The sequence below is a fragment of the Ahaetulla prasina genome, chromosome 4 (assembly GCF_028640845.1).
Source record: "Ahaetulla prasina isolate Xishuangbanna chromosome 4, ASM2864084v1, whole genome shotgun sequence".
In the NCBI taxonomy this organism is placed as follows: domain Eukaryota; kingdom Metazoa; phylum Chordata; class Lepidosauria; order Squamata; family Colubridae; genus Ahaetulla; species Ahaetulla prasina.
Genome location: NC_080542.1, coordinates 57369235 through 57385941, shown reverse-complemented (window position 1 = coordinate 57385941; position 16707 = coordinate 57369235). Strand labels below are relative to the sequence as shown.

Sequence of the window (16707 nt, the reverse complement as noted above, 5' to 3'; positions counted from 1 at the left end):
CATTGGAGGTTTCATTAAAAGTCTTTTTTAAAAAATGTGCCCGCCCCTTTCTTCACATGGGATTGCCCAGCAGCGAGGATGGAGAAGGGGGCATCCGCTAGTAGAGAGAGGAGTGCTTCTGGGATGACGGGAGCCGGGAAGAGAAAAGGCAGCGAAACCTACAAGCAATGCTTTGGCCTGCTGGCTGGCCTCTTTATTCCCCCTTGCATCCAAGGCAGCCGGGTAACAACACACGAGGCCACGGACGCTTTATAGCATAACATCTCCTTGCATGAGAAGTGACCAAAGGGCCTTTTTGCTGGAAGCGCCACCCTCGTTCAGTTTGCCTCTGGTGGCACTCAGCTGAGCGCAGCTGCCCCAGCAACCGAGAGAAGCAGATCCACTTCAGCCACACTACCACCACCAAAATCTTTCAAGTCTTGAAATGTTTCTTAAAAGTCATCCCAAAGTGGTGAGCAAAGTAGACTCCTTATCTTACATTCTCATTAGGTGTAGTCCTCGACTACAATTGAGCCAAAATTTCCATTGCTAAGATTTAAGTGAGTTTTGCTCCGTTTTGTGATTTTTCTTGTCACCATTAAGTGATGTTCAGTAGTAGTAAAATAAATATTGTATCTTGTTGAGGCCTTTGAGGCGAGTGTCCGGGAGGTGGGTCAGGCATGGTGAGTGATGTCGAGTTGGCCATGCCCACCCAGTCACATGATCACCCAGCCACACCTACCCAGCTGGTCATTACTTTGGCTGTAAACCGCCCTGAGTCCTTTGGGAGAAGGGCGGTATAGAAATTGAAACAATAAATAAATAAATTAGGGCAGAGAACCGGTTATATTATTTAAATTCTACCACTGATCAAAGGGATGATAGACTGTTTAAAGGACAGGAGTATCTGCTTCTTAAATTTGCTGTACTTACATTTCTCTCTCGTGTGAAGTACTCCTCAATTCTTGATGTTTTGCAGAGTTCAAACGAGGGAGATGTCCTGGGCTAACACCATGGTGTTTCTTTCTTTCCCCCATAACTATCAATTCCAATCAATATCTGTCATCTGTATATTTGTCTTCATTATTGTTTCATCCAAACAAAGTTAGTTAAGTAAAAATAAGTCAAGCAAAAGTACTAAAAAGCTAATTACATAATAAAATAATAAAACTGAGTGGAGCTGCTATAAACGTGTGTTGCTGGGCTGACAGCTCATGCTCCTCCTCAATTAGACAGAAAGGCTTTCCTAATCATCATGTTCCTGGAGCAGACAGCTTCACAGAGCTTTACAGCACTCTCTGGGTGGTTTACAATATCAGCATGCTGCCCCCAACAATCTGGATCCTTGTTTTATTGACCTTGGAAAGATGGAAGGCTAAGTCAACCTTGAGCCCCATCAGGGTTGAACTCGAGGCTGTGGGCAGAATTTGCCTATCATACTGCATTCTAACTACTTAGCCACCAGGATTCCTGGGTAAGGATGTGGCCCAGTTACAGATTACTATACAATCATTTTAAGAAAGATGAACCTATCTCCACTTTCTGAATTGGACTATTGTGTGTATTAATGATATCCAATAAATTTTGAAAAGAGAAATGCTGTATATTTAGGAATATTAATGCAAGGTGTTTCCAAAGTAACTTTTAAAATTTGAAACAAAATTGATACAATTTCCAGAAAAGGTAGGGAAAGAATATGGTTTAATTTATTGACTTAATAGTTTCTGTGTCAATTTTACACTTAATCAATTTAATAAGAAAAAATACTGTATTATATATAATTTACATGCAAATTGATTGAATGAAGCATTATAACTTCATCAAATTCAAAATCCAAGCAATTTATATTCCATTATCTAATCATTTCTCATTACTGCAAACAATTTCACCATATTTCTGATGCTCATTAAACAAAACGTAATTTTTAAGACATGAAAAATAGAATTTTCTGATCTTAATCTCATTCTCACTCTTTAAACCTACCATCTCAAGATTTACAAATTAAATCTACTATTATTGGAAGTAAGTTAGAGCAAGTTCAGGGAGCTTTCTCCCATGTTTGTATTATATTCATTGTTGCTGTTGATTTTCTTAATTAAGTTTCAAAAGTAGTTATGGAACTAAAGCCCCCCCCACCCCACCCCAAGGCTACTTCAAAGGCTTAAACAGCCAGATAATTAGTTTGTTTGATAGAAATAGCTTTATAAGATGTCAGACCAAATATCAGTGAGTGGAACTCCAAATGGGTGCTTTGTTTTTATGAATCATGGAAGAAATCAGTCCTTGAAGGTTAATTGTGAAGCAAAGCAACTTTTCATTTTTAAGCCATAGACCAGCTTGCTCATCCAGTTTGTACATACAAAGAAGCCATTTTGAGAAGATACAGCTGTTTGAAGCATACGTATTTTCCTTGATTTATGGCTTTGTGAAATTGAGTGTGTCACCTTTGCTGCCCAAACCATCAAAGAGTAATCTGGTATCAAGATTATCTCTTGATGAGTCTTTCAAATATCTAAATTTATATATCTTAAAAGTATTTCATATATCTAAATTGTCTTGGCCTTGATTGCTTGTTTTTTTTAATTTATTTGAATAATGAATCAGTGTTTTACTATGTTTCCCTTCAAGAACAGAATGAATTGTATTTACACTTTTAACTGACCAGGATAGTACAAACCACTTTCATGTACATTCATAATATAAGGGGAATCATAGCTTTTCTCCACCTGTGTGTAATAGATTTCTTCAGATACAGTTGGTGCTTCTTTCGAGCCCATTGTACCATCTGGATTGACATTAGTAATGCAAAAACACCAACTAAAGAAAAAGAAGGAAATTGCTGGTCAACTGGGTCATTGTCAGAAAATATATTTTCTCTCGCCCACCCTCACCAGCCATACAAGGTTGTTTTAGAATTGGGAAGATTTGTACTGCATTAAAGCTTAAGAGGCAAGATCCTAGATGGAATTCATGCATTTTTGGAAGTAGTCTGATGAGATTTTATTTTTAGTAGCTTCCATGTTTACTGAACATTGTCTATTTAAAAATAAGGCTTCCTCAAATTCCCTGATTTCAAAGGAAAAACCTTATTATTGAAATGTTCCTCGTGCTGGATCAAAAAAAATATTAATGGAGAGAAATTAAATTAAATAGTGCACACACTGCAAACAACAAGCCTTTAATATCATATTTTATAAGATATATTCTTGGTTTTTCGAAGTCTAAGTTCATTTTTGGAGAGCTACTTTATTTTCTGGTAAGTGGCATTTGTATTAACAATCATGGCAACTTTTTTTTTTTGGCAGCCATTTTCATTTCCATCACGTGTTCCCAAAATTGTAAGTGTGCCTTTGTCTAAAAAAGCTAACTCTAAAAAAATAATGTTGTTGATTAAGACAATAATAGAAATAAATCCTAAACTGATTTTTATTCTGCTTGGTTCGCTGGAAGATGAAAGGAGTCAGCTGTTACATAGTTCTTAATTAATACAAATCATATGTATTCTTACCTGGCAGAGTTTGTGTCATCACTGTAAAACACAACCAAGAGCCAATCTATTATAGGAATAAAAGAGAAAACCTTCACCAGATGGCAATAAAAGTACCTTCTTTTTTTTGTTTTGGCTGAATTGTTGGGCTCACATTAGGCTTCAGTGGAAGCTGTTCCATCTCCCCAGGCACCATCTAGGGCAGCGCCAGCAAACTTTTTCAGCTCAAAAGTTTGAAAAAAACCTAACATGACTCTGCAGACATATCACACTCAGTCACCCACAAAAGAAAGTGAAACAATTCTCCATCTCCCTCCCACATCTATACCACCCTGAACAGAGGCACTTGGTAGCGGCACCAAGGCTGAATCTAACATAAAGGCCTTGACTTATCAAAAGGACTTTAAACTAAACCTGGGAGAATGACCAGTCCTTAGGATCTTTAGGATCTAATCCCAAGTATAAACCTCAAGACAACTAAACAAACAATGAGGTAAGAAATGATGGTGTCAATGTAGAGTTGGCGAATCCAGAATCCAGAAAATCCTAGGACATTATTTTATCAAGAATATAAACTGAATAAATCCACATTGGCACAGAAGCAGTGAAACCAGCTCTGGGCTTCCTGTGCAAATGCACACAGAGTTCATTTAATCTTTCCCCTCAGGCCACCCCAGTCCATTATGTCCACCAATAACTTCTATTCATTTTGTTTTGGGAACCAGCCGATCATGTTGTGACATCTGCTCTGGATGTCCTTGAGGGGGGAGCAATGTCTCATGGGAATCAATGATGCTTGGATGCCATTCGCTCCACCCTTGCAGTCCACTCCCCACCACCCTATTCTTTGTCAAGTTGCAAGCAAAGCAGAACATAGGTGAAAGTTCGAGTCTGTCTTGACATGCCGACCCCCCCCCCCAGAAGAAGGGTAGACCTGAAATAACAATAAACATACAAATACAGTATTATTTACAACCCAATTACTGCTACATCCTTTATTGAGGCCATTGAGGGTACCTAGTTCTGAAACCTTTTAACTAACCTCATTGTCCTAACATCCGGTGTAGCCATCCACTCAGCATCTGCTGGTTAGACTTTCTATTGTACTAATTTTTCCTTATGATATCTGGAATCAAGAATCATTTTTATCTCATAGTGCTCCTCTCCCTTAACTAGGATGAGAGGAGGAGATGGTTCTTTGACTGGCCTAAAACCCTGAAAGGGTTTTAAAAGACCACAGTGAAATACCAGATGAACTTGCCTTCTTGGCAACTTTAACTCCGGATTCATAATCTGGACAAATTTGGAAAGGTCCTATGTATTTGAGACTGAACTTTTTACAAGGCCGTCTCAGGTTTAGATACTTGGTGGACAAATACACTTTATCCCCCACTCTAAATTCCTTTTCTGATCTGCTTGCCTTTTTTGACTTTCCCTAGCTGTATTTAGTGCTTCATGCATGGCAGACTATATGGCTTTTAGAGTATTTATCCAGTCGGCTAATGACACTGAGGCCGGAGCTTCCTGTGGGAGCTCTGGCATGAGTATGAACTCAGTCCCTGTGGCCACTTTGAAAGGGATAAAATCTGTGCACTGAGTTGCTATATGCCACTTCTGTGAAGGCAGAAGCTCAGCCCAATTAGTCTGCTGATAATTTATGTAACAGCGCAGTATTGGTCTACTGAGTTGGCACATTCAGCCGCCCATTTGGTATTTGGATGGTAGGTGGAGCTAAGTCCCTGGGAGGAGCCTATCACTTTTAAAACTTCCTGCCAAAATGTTGTGGTGAATTGCATCCCCTGTCTGAGATCATGTGTTTTGGGATTCCGTGTAGTCTGTAGAAGTGTTGCACAAACATCTTGGCTAGGACCTGGGCTAAAGGAATCTTCAGACAAACCATAAAGTGTTCTTGCTTCGGAAACAGGTCAATGACAATCCAAATTTCTGTGTTCCCTGCACTCTCAGTCAACTCCATAATAAAGTTCATAGATATCTCCTCCCACAGGCTAACTGGGTTGGCTACTGACTGTAGCAAGCCTGGAGACTCTGTTTCATGGAGGCACACAGAGGACAGCTGGCAACATAGGCTTCTCTGTCCTTTTTCATCTTTAGCTACCAGAACTGTCTCTTCACTAGGTGAAGGAGCTTCATAAACCCCAAATGCCTTCTGGATTTTCTATCATGGCTTCAAACACCAAAGTTCTCTGGCTGGCTGCAATGTAAACTTTATTCCTCTTCCAGGCTAAGCTCTCCTTCATCAACAGATCATCTTTATGTCTTTGGAACTATTCATTCATCCCCAAAGCATTTTTTAGCATTTGTATCATCAAGTCCCGAGCCAGCTTCCTCTACTGCCTTGCAAGCACTGGGCTGCAAGCTGCCTGGATGGGATAATGGAGTTAACTACCTCCTCTCAGATATTTCTGTATTGGGGCATGCGAGATAAGGCATCAGCTAAGAAATTCTTCTCACCCAGCAAGTAGAAAAGGGTAAAATTGAAGCAAAAAAACCCTGAGCCCCTTGGACCTGCTTAGGAGATAGCTTCTTCGGGATCTTTAATGCCTCCAGATTCTTGTGATCCATCCACACTTTGAATGGAATCTTACTGCCCTCTAAGAACTGCCTCCAGAGAAGAGCCCACCAGACCATGTAAGCCTTCTTCTCCCAGATGGTCCACTGCCTCTCAGTATCAGACAATTTGTGAGATGTGTAGGCACATGGTTGCAATTTTCCCTTTTCATTCCCTTTCTGCCATATCACTGGCATCTGCCTGGACCACAAAAGGCTCATTTGGGTTTGAATGCTTCAAGACCAGCTCAGCAGCAAAGAGCCACTTCAGCATTTCGGAGGCTGCCTGGCATTTGATAAACTTGAGCAAGTTGGTGATAGACGAGGTTATCTGGACAAATATGGGAGTGAACTGCCAGTAAAAGTTCATGAATCCCAGGAAGCTGTGCAACTGCTTCCTGGTTTGAGAGCCCTCCCAATTTAGGATTGCTCTCATCTTGGCCAGGTCCATCTCCACCCCACCCTTGGAGATGTGGTTCTTCAGGTAGTCTAGATTGGTCTTCTGGAAGTCACATTTAGATTGCTTTGCATATAGCTGGGCTTTGTGCAGCTTCTCAAGTACTACTCTCATTAGCCTTACATGCTCTTCCATGGTCTCAGTATAAATTGGGGTATCATCTAATTATACTAGCACCCTTTTGTACAGGTGTTCATGCAAGAACTAATTTATTATTCTATGACTACTATTGGTGCCCCTTGGAGTCCAAATGGCATTGTCTGAAATTGATAGCAACATGGAAGGCAGTTGAATGCAGTTTTCTATCACCCTTCTCTTTAATCCTCACTCAGTAATAGGCTTCCCTCAAGTCCAGCTTAATAAAGATCTTCCTCTTGGCTATGTAGCCTAGCATGTCATTCATAAGGGGGAGGGGATACATATTGTCATGTATATGAATTTAATCCTCTGTAATCTATGCATAATTTGGGAGACCCATCTTTCTTCTCTTTAAAATTACAGGGGCAGCTATCCTTGCTTTGCTGGCTGGATAAATCCCCTGGCTAACTTCTAAGTTCCTTCATCTTCCTCACCATCATGGAATACATCTTTGGCTTGGGTAATTTAGTACCTGGTAAGATTTCAACAGCACAGTCTGTGGGGCAGTGGGAGTATATCTGATTCCCTTTCACCGAACACCTCTTTTAGGTCACAGTATTCAAAGAACAAGCAACTCTAACTTCTTGCTTCCTTTAAGGGTATTTGCTAACTCCACTTTTAGTTTCCTAACTGGTGTTCAGGGTTTTTGCTGGCTCCTGCTGGCTAGCCATTTTCTTCCTCATTTGTCACTTGTTGCTGTCCCAATCTACTGTTGGATTCCATTTCTTTAAGCAAGCTAGTCCTAGGACCATGGTCTCATCATTCCAGGAGCCACAATAAAATCAACAGTCTCTATGTGAGTCACAGCTCTGAGGCTCACTGGCTCCATTAGACAAGTTGCTGCTGCCCTCCCATAAATGAGTCAACTCCAGTTCTCTCTAACTGGAGAATCGTATGGGCTGCTTTAACTTCCTCAGCCTCAATCTTAGTTTCTCCACTGTCTGAAGGCTAATTAGGCACTGAGTAAACCCTGAATTCAACAAGGCCATAAGGGGAGGGCACCAAAATCTCCATTTGGGCCATCATAAGGGTTATGGTGCCACTTACCATTGGATCATCTTCCCCTTTCCTGTCACTTTCATAGAAAACCAAACTGGGGTTTCCATGGGTTGGAGTTCCCTCCCCTTCTCTGCATTGGGGAGAGACCTCCATGACGTGTTGAGCTGTCTGCATTTTCTCCTTTGGCTTTGGGGGTGTTTTTTTTTTTGCTTCAGTTGGACCAGGATTCGCGGTGCAGATGCCAGCTATGGTACAAGACAATCAACTACCCAGTGGACGTCCTTCCTTCCCATATCAGAAATATGGTCCCAGGATCCAGCAGGACTTCTCCCCCTTGGTAGAGGACCCACCCTCTATCCCTCCAAGGAACACTGGGCATCTCTTGAGCATTCAGTGGGGCTGGTTCTCATGTGCAACATGCTTCCGATACTCCATCAGGTCAAGCTCCACATTTGTGGCTAACTGATACCATGCTGGAAGGTCATGGGGCACACACACTATGGGCAGTCAGTTGTGATACAGCTCCTTGTTCAGCCCCTCTCAGAAAGGTAGACCAGCATACATTTGGGCCAATCTCTTAGGTGAGCTGCCAGGCTATGAAAATCTTGGGTGTAGTCTGCCTCCGGCCACTTGCTTTGCTGCAGGGAGAGGATGTGGGTTTCTGCACACCAGGCTGCTGTGGGGTCTTCAAATCTGTCTCACAACATCTACATCCTGATCTTGCAGCTCTGGAGCCCCCTTGTCATGGTGAAACACCAGCTATCCCACTGCATCCCCCTCCAGGCTTAATGTAATGGCATTGATCTAGGCATTGACACTCATCTGGGTTCATCGCTTCATGGTGCTCCATGTAGTTCCAGACTTGGGTCATGAAGTAAGCCAAGTTGTTGGGTCGCCCACTGAATTGGACTGGTAAGGGAGGTGGCAGTCGGTACTTTTGCACTAGAATGTATCCAGGTGGCAACCCCACTACAGCCAGGGGCACCTGAATGGATATACCAGCTGCTGCTGGTGTGCCATTGCCTGCCCCCTCAATGTGGCTGCATCTGGGATGGGAGCCATTGTCCCTTGGTGGGGGCTTCCACCGACTCAGATGGGATCAGCACCATCAGCTGCAGGAGGGGAGGGGAGGCAATGGTTTCATGGCCCCGACTCCTGTGACCACGCTTTCAGTGAAATGGCTCCCCAGACCTTCTCCCTTAGCTGCTCAATCAACAGACTGCAGTTGCAGCTGGAAACTTCCACTTGGTTGGGTCATCCTGCTTAGCTGCTCACATAGCCTTCCAGTTCCTCCCTGGATCACCATGACTCTAGGGGGGATAGGCTGATTCTCTGCTTCTGCCACCTTCCTCACATAGCTCACCCACCAGCCCCTGGTGCCAAAATACAGTCCTTCCATTGCCATTCCCCCCACCCTTGCATTCCACTCGACCACCACCCCTCTATTCTTTGTGAAGCATGAGCAAAGTGGAATATAGCTGAAAGTTTAAGTTAGTCTTGACAGATGGGAAGGAAGAAAAACTCAGATATAGGAAGCCTACCCACGATCAGACATAAAGGATTCAAATGCTTATATTCAAATGCTCAAAGTTTGAGAACAAACAAAATAAACTTGAAATACTAGTACACAATGGCAAGTATGATATAGTTACCATTATCAAAATTTAGTGGAATGAAATGGATCAGTGGAATATACTGATGGAAGGATACAAACTGTTCAAAAGATATAGACCTGACAAAAGAGGAGGTGGAGTTGCATTATATGCAAGAGATCACTAATCTCTACAGAGATGTACAAAACCCAAATGAAAGCCTCCTAGAATGCATATATAAAGAATGCATATATAAAGAAAAAGAAATAACATTTTCATAGGTGCATACTACAGGCCACCCAACCAAGCAGATGAAATAGATGAATTATTTGCTAACTATTTAACAATGTATTACTAGCACAGTATTAATAGGAGATTTTAATTTACCCTGATATCAACTGGGAAACAAATTCTGCATAAAGTGGGAGATCAAACTGGTTCCTGACTAATCTAGATGACAACTTTGTCATCTGAAAGGTAGATTGGAGGGACAGTTTTACTGGACCTAATACTAACAGAGAAGAAATGATAGAGAGGATTAAAATTGCTGGAACTTTGCGTAAAAGTGACCCTGTCATATTGAAATTCAATATAATGCAAATACAAACAATAGAACACAATCAGTGCCTCAGCCTTTAAAAGAGCTGATTTTAACAAAATTACAGAGAGTTTGTGAAGGATTCAATGGATTAAAATCTTAAGGGGAAAACAATTCAAGAAACTTGGAAAACTCTGAAAAATAGGATTACAAAAGCCCACTCCAGCTCAAAACCACTGAAAAAGAAAAACAAGCATGACTATACAAAGAACTCTCTCATAAACTGAAAGACAAAAAGTACAGGTACAAAATATGGAAAGAGGGACCTATTATTAAGGCCTGCACTTGCAAAGATGAAGTCAGGAAAGCTAAGACTCTCAAATAATAATAAAAAATTATTTCAACATATAAAAAAACAAGAAAAAAGTCAAGGTAACCATCAGTCCACTAATGAGAGAAGATGACAAGAAAGAAACAGGCAGTAGAGAGAAAGCAGAGCTGTTTAATTCATTCTTGGCATCTTGGCATCTGTCTTCGCACAAAAAGATAATAAGCCCAACCTACCAAGATTAAAAGACAGACTAAAAATACAAATGAAAATAAGTAAGAAAATAAGTAGTACAAGAACAACTATCCACTCTAGATGATTTCAAGTCACCAGGACCTGATGGATTACATGCCAGAGTTCTGAAGGAGCTGGCAGATATGATCTTAGAACCATTGAATCATATATTTCAAAGATCCTGGAGCACCAAGGAACTACCAGAGGACTGGAAAAGAGCTGATGTGGTTCCTATCTTCAAAAAAGGGAAGGGAAAACTTATCCAAGAAACTAGAGACCAATCAGTCTGGGAAGATCCTGAAAAACATAATCATGCAACAGATCTGAGAAAACATAGAAGCAAGCAAAGTTGTAACCAGAAGCCAACACAGGTTTGCCAAAAACAAATCATGTCAAACAAATCTTACTTCATTCTTTGACAAAGTACTTAAATTAGTGGACCAGTGAAATCAGTGATGGAATTCAAATAATTTAACAACCGGTTCTCTGCCCTAATGACCAGTTGGGTAGGTGTGGTTCGGTGGTCATGTGACTGTGTGGGTGTGGCCAACTCAACATCACTCACGATGGGCACTTCGCCTTAGCTGTTACAATGTAATACGGGTTAACAAGAGAGGCAGTTTCTGTAAGCAGGGCAATAAAGATTAGCCTAGAAACAACACCAGAATGTTTTCTTCCTACCTTTCTTACAAGATTAGTCCTATAAAGTGGGGGGAAAAAAAAGATTTCTTCCAACAACCAGTTCTCTGAACTGCTTACAAAGTTAACAACTGGTTCTCCTGAATGTGTGAACTGGCTGAATCCCACCACTGAGTGAAATGAAGTGGACATAGCTTACTTGGATTTCCGTAAGGCATTTGACAAAGTACACCACAACCTGCTTGTTGGTTAGTATCACCACCACAGGGATTTGTAATTGTAATTGGCTGACAAACCAGTCAACATCCAGTCCTTAATGAAATTCAATGAAAAAAAAAGTAAAATTTTATACTTTGGCAACCCCCCCCAATGCACAGGTATAGAGTAGGGGGTACCTGGCTCAATAGTAAGAACTGCTAGAGGGATCTTGGAGTCCTAGTGGACAATCACTTAAATATGAGCCAGCAGCATATAGCAGGCACCAAAAAAGCCAATGCAATTCTAGGTTGCATTAACAGTGGGATAGAATCAAGATCACATGAATTATTAGTACCTCTTTATAAAACCATAGTAAGATCATACTTGGAATACTAAATCCATGTTTGGTCATCACATTATAAAAAAATATGTTGAGACTCTGGAAAGAGTGCAAAAACAGCAACCAAATTTATTAGGGAGCTGGAGGCTAAAACATGAAGAACAGTTGCAGGAATTGGATATGTTTGGTCTAGTGAAAAAAAAGACTATTTGGGGGAATGTCACAAAGAAGAGAGGGTCAACATATTTTCCAAAGCACTAGAAGGCAAGAAAAGAAACAATGGATGGAAACTAATTAAAGAGAGAAGCAACCTAGAACTAAGGAGAAATTTTCTAACAGTGAGAACAATTAACCAGTGGAGCAGCTTGCCTTCAGAGGTTGTGGGTGCTCCATAACTGGAGCTTTTAAGAAGATACGGGACAGCCACTTGTCTATAAGGGGGGCCTATTGTTATTCTGATGCCATCCCTAGCACCTCCATTGCTAATCAAAAAGGCCACCTCACATCATTCTCCAAGACTGACACGTCTTGGAGGATGGTGCAATTGCCCTCATAACCTAGCCTCCTTATGATCTGTCACATTTTTCATGTTTACATTAAGGCATTTTTTTTTTGTATTGACAGATCCCTGAGGCATAGCTGAAGCTGCCCTGGGTAACCCAAGGCATTTGTTTTTGAAAGAACTTCAGAAAATGCTCGTCTGTGACCTTTGCAGCCTCCAAAAATTGTGTGAATTCTTGCCTGATTCTCAGAGACTGCAGAGTATGCAAGAGCATAGCCTTCTAGTGTGACTTCCAGAGATTGTGCAAGATCACACCACATTCTTGTGAAACCTCAACAGCCTTTGAAAATCAAGCAAGAGTGGGGCATGTTTTTGAGAACAAGTGTTGTCAGGTGTTGGTGAATGCTAGCAGGCCATCCAAATGTCATGGTGTGTGGTCTTTGACATGTGTGAATAATCTAATGAGTAAAAGGCAAAAAGACCAAAGGCAGCAGAACTAGAATCACCATAAGGCTCATTGTTAATGGAGCAATTCCAAAAAGTTGAAGGAGGAGAGAATGTGAAAAGAATTATCAGTCATTTGAAAAACATGACTGGCATATTGATGGGAATGTAGATTGACTGAGTAATCAAGACATGAGCATTATTACTATGGAATCATTGGTGCTCTCTGAACTTAGTTATTTTCTTTACCAAAATAGATAGCATCATCATTAGCAATATTCTCTTCCATTATTAAACTACTGTAAGCACTTACTGTAAGCCAATATTGGCCATTTTAACAATCAATTATTTTGAGAGAGGGAGGGAGAGAGGGAGAGGGAGGGAGGGAGGGAGGGAGAGAGGGAAGGAAGGAAGAAGGAAGGAAGGAAGGAAGGATACCTCATACGTGTAATTTGGACAGGAAACAAGTATAAAAATCCATGTGAAAGGATTGAGTGTTGGACTTGGAAAAGATACTTTATTTCCTGTTGGAAAAAAGAAAAAAGAAAATATTGAGTTCAAGAATTAGAAGAGATTTATTTATTTAATTGTATGTATATCTATTTTCATTTACAGAAAAATTATTGTCATTATAAGTTTATTTTCTATTTAGGTATTTATGTTATAAATGTAATTCAATTCCAACTGTTCTTTAACTATTGTGATTTCCCATAGCTTGGATGGACATTCAAAAGATTCTCCTCCATTTTATGTTTATACAGAATTCCAGGAAAGAAACCATATTCATTCAAAGTGTTTAAGTTTAGTGCTGTCAGGGTTGAATCTCCCTTATGAACGTGTACTTATTTAAAGTAACAAAATTACCATAAGATTTTTTTTATTTTTTATTTTTATTTATTTAATTTTGTCATAGCAATATACACAAGCATAACACAAAAAGATTATATAATATATAAACATATATATGAGGAGAAACAAGGAAGTGTAAGCATATATATATATATATATATATATATATATATATATATATATATATATAAATATATATATATATATATATATATATATGGGGAAAGAAACAATAGGACAGGAATGGTAGGCACGTTTGTGCTCTTATGCACGCCCCTTAAAGTCCTCTTAGGAATGGGGTGAGGTCAACGGTGGATAGATTTTGGTTAAAGCTTTTGGGGTTATGAGAAGAGACCACAGAGTCAGGTAATGCATTCCAAGCACAGATAATTCTGTTACAGAAATCATATTTTCTGCAATCCAAACTGGAGCGGTTGACATTAAGTTTAAATCTAATGGTAGCTCTTGTGTTATTGTAGTTGAAACTGAAGGAGTCATTAGCAGGAAGGACATTACAACAGATGATTCTATGAGCTAAAACCAGGTCCTGTCGAAGGCAACAGAGTTTCAAGTTTTCTAAACCCAGGATTTCAAGTCTGGTGGAATAAGGTATTTTGTTGGTTACGGAGGAGTGGAGAACTCTTCTCGTAAAATACCGCTGGACACGCTCAACTGTATTGATGTCAGAAATATGGTATGGGTTCCAGACAGGCGAGCTGTAATCAAGAATTGGCCTAGCAAATGTTTTATATGCTCTGGTCTGTAGTGTGGTGTTTTTGGAAAAGAAGCTACGTAGGATTAAGTTAACAACTCTTAGAGCCTTTTTTGCTATGTAGTTGCAGTGGGCTTTGGCACTTAGATCATTAGATATGAAAACTCCAAGGTCTTTGACAGGGTGGGGGTCATCTGTAAGGTAATGTCCATCAAGCATGTACTTAGTGATTGGGTTCTTTTTTCCAATATGTAAGACTGAGCATTTGCTGGCTGAGATTTGTAGTTGCCAAATTTTAGACAAGATGATGAGAAAAAAAATCTCCTGCACATAGACTGGAAAAATCAAATAGAGGTATAGAATATGTGGCACCTTGGTCAACAGTAGTAACTGTGAGAGGGATCTAGGTGTCCTAGTGGACCAACAATTAAGTATGAGCCAGTGTTAAGAGTCTTATAGTATTAATGTATTTATGGTGTAGTAACAGAATAACATAGTGGGAAGGCACCTTAGAGGTCTTCTGGTCCAATCCCTTGCTCAAGGAGGAAACCCTATATCATTTCAGAGAAGTGGCTGTCCAGTCTCTTCTTAAAATCCTCCAATGATGGAGTACCCACAATTCCTGAAGGCAAGCTTACCATTGGTTAATTGTTCTCACTGTTGGGAAATTTTTCCTTAGTTCTAGGTTGTTTCTCTCCTTGATTAGTTTCCATCCATTGATTCTTGTCCTGCCTTCTAGTGCTTTGAAAATAGGTTGACCTCCTCTTCCTGTGACAGTCCCTCAAATGTTGGAACACTGCTATCATATCACTTCTATTCCTTCTTTTTACAAGACTAGACATATCCAATTCCTGCAACCATATTTCCATACTATAGAACTAATATATTATATATATGTGCGCACATACACACACACACACAAATATACGTATATATTTCTAAATTTATATGTATATAAAAGTATTTAAATGTAAATAGTATACAAAATACAGAATTTATAGTAAAATATAGTTCAGTTTTCCCAAATGTTGTGTTATTTAAATGGACTGAAATTCCTATCATAACAACAAGGCTCAAAATGGATAGTACTATGTAAGGAAGGCTGCTCTAGAATGTCCAGAAATCTTCAATCTAGGATGCCACAATGATTTTATTATTTCTTAGAATCATAGGACTGGAGGAAACCTTGGAGGTCTACTGTAGTCCAGTTCCCTGCCCATGTCAGGAGGGTTTATATCATTCAGGCCAAATGGTTGTCCAATCTTTCCTTGAAAACCTCCAATAATGATGTATCCTCAACTCCAAGAGGCAAGCAATTGGTTAATTGTTCTCACTATCAGGGAACTTTTCCTTAGTTCCAGGTTGGATCTCCATTTCACAAGTTTCTATCCATTGCTTCTTGTACTGACTTCAGATGCACTTTCTTGCATCAACAAGGCACTATCTAGTTTGTGCCTTGTTAGAAATAGCAATAGCAATAGCACTTTGACTTATATGCCACTTTATAGTGCTTTACAGCCCTCTCTAAGTGGTTTACAGAGTCAGCATAATTTCCCTCAACAATTTGGGTCCTCATTTTACCCACCTCAGAAGAATGGAAGGCTAAGTCAATCCTAATGATACATTTAAAGAGCACAACATTTGGGAAATCTTCACTTATACTTTACTGTAAATAATATACTGTAAATACATTAATACTATAAGACCCTTAATGTTTCAATGAGACAATGGAGTCAACTGTTCTGATAAAATAAAGTTTAGCATTATGTGGATACTTTTTTGACTATGACTATGTTCAGTTTAGTATAGTGGTTAAAGTACTGGCCTAGAAATCAGCAAACTGTGAGTTTTTGACCTGCCTTAGGCATGAAAACTGAGAGGGGGACCAATCACTCACTCTCAGCCCAATCCACCAAAATGTTATTGCTGTGTGGAAAATTGGAGGAAGAAGCATTATGTATATTTACCACCTTGAATTATTTATAAAAATAATAAAGGTGAATTAAAGAAATAAATAAGCCAATGCACACCATATTTTAGACTGTTTTTCTAAGATTCATCCAAGAATAGCAAATTAATTTTGTCCATCTTCAACATTTCAGAAGTATGATTATATGCCATCAAATTCGTGCTGGCTTTTAGTAACCACATACATTTTCTTCATCATTCAGAAATGCAAATAATATATATTTATAATAATATTCAATCAGTATTTTCAGAACACAGTCATTCTACAATCAGTCTTTGTATGAAAGCTTAATTTTCTGAGTGATAAGCCTTGACTTTTGTTCCAAAATTTTAGAAGTCTTTTTACCATATAATTCATAAACAGACTTTTAGATAGATTCAAGAAGATCAGGAATTGCAAGGGAACATTTTCAATTAGTAGGCCTCCTGCCAACATTATGAGAAGACTCTAGAGAGCCAGAAAGAAACACTGTCTTTGACAAATTCTCTGTTTGCATAAGGTAATTTACTCAAACTATTTCCCAAGCATCAAGAATAATGCTATGAAAAAAATTAAAAGTTAGGAACTGAAAAATAACTACAAACCTGACTGATTTTGATGAACCAAAGCCACATTGATAAAATGGTTTCCAGCTTCACATACCTGCAAAGTTATTTCAAATTTATTCAATTTTTTTGTACAGATGGACACTATAATTTGGTAACCAGTTGATATATTATCAGGAGAGCCTAGTA

The 16707-nt window shown here is 39.5% G+C and overlaps 1 protein-coding gene across 1 annotated transcript in view; it reads right to left on the bottom strand.

Moving 5' to 3' along the window:
• TECRL (trans-2,3-enoyl-CoA reductase like) overlaps nucleotides 1-16707 on the bottom strand; it is a 90822-nt gene that overhangs the window by 33676 nt on the left and 40439 nt on the right. The window contains exons 9-12 of the mRNA XM_058182702.1: nucleotides 16558-16615; nucleotides 12882-12967; nucleotides 3488-3533; nucleotides 2706-2796 (exon numbers count right to left, since the gene is read on the bottom strand). Coding sequence (XP_058038685.1) covers nucleotides 2706-2796; nucleotides 3488-3533; nucleotides 12882-12967; nucleotides 16558-16615 — 281 coding nt within the window. The remainder of the gene's footprint in view (nucleotides 1-2705; nucleotides 2797-3487; nucleotides 3534-12881; nucleotides 12968-16557; nucleotides 16616-16707) is intronic.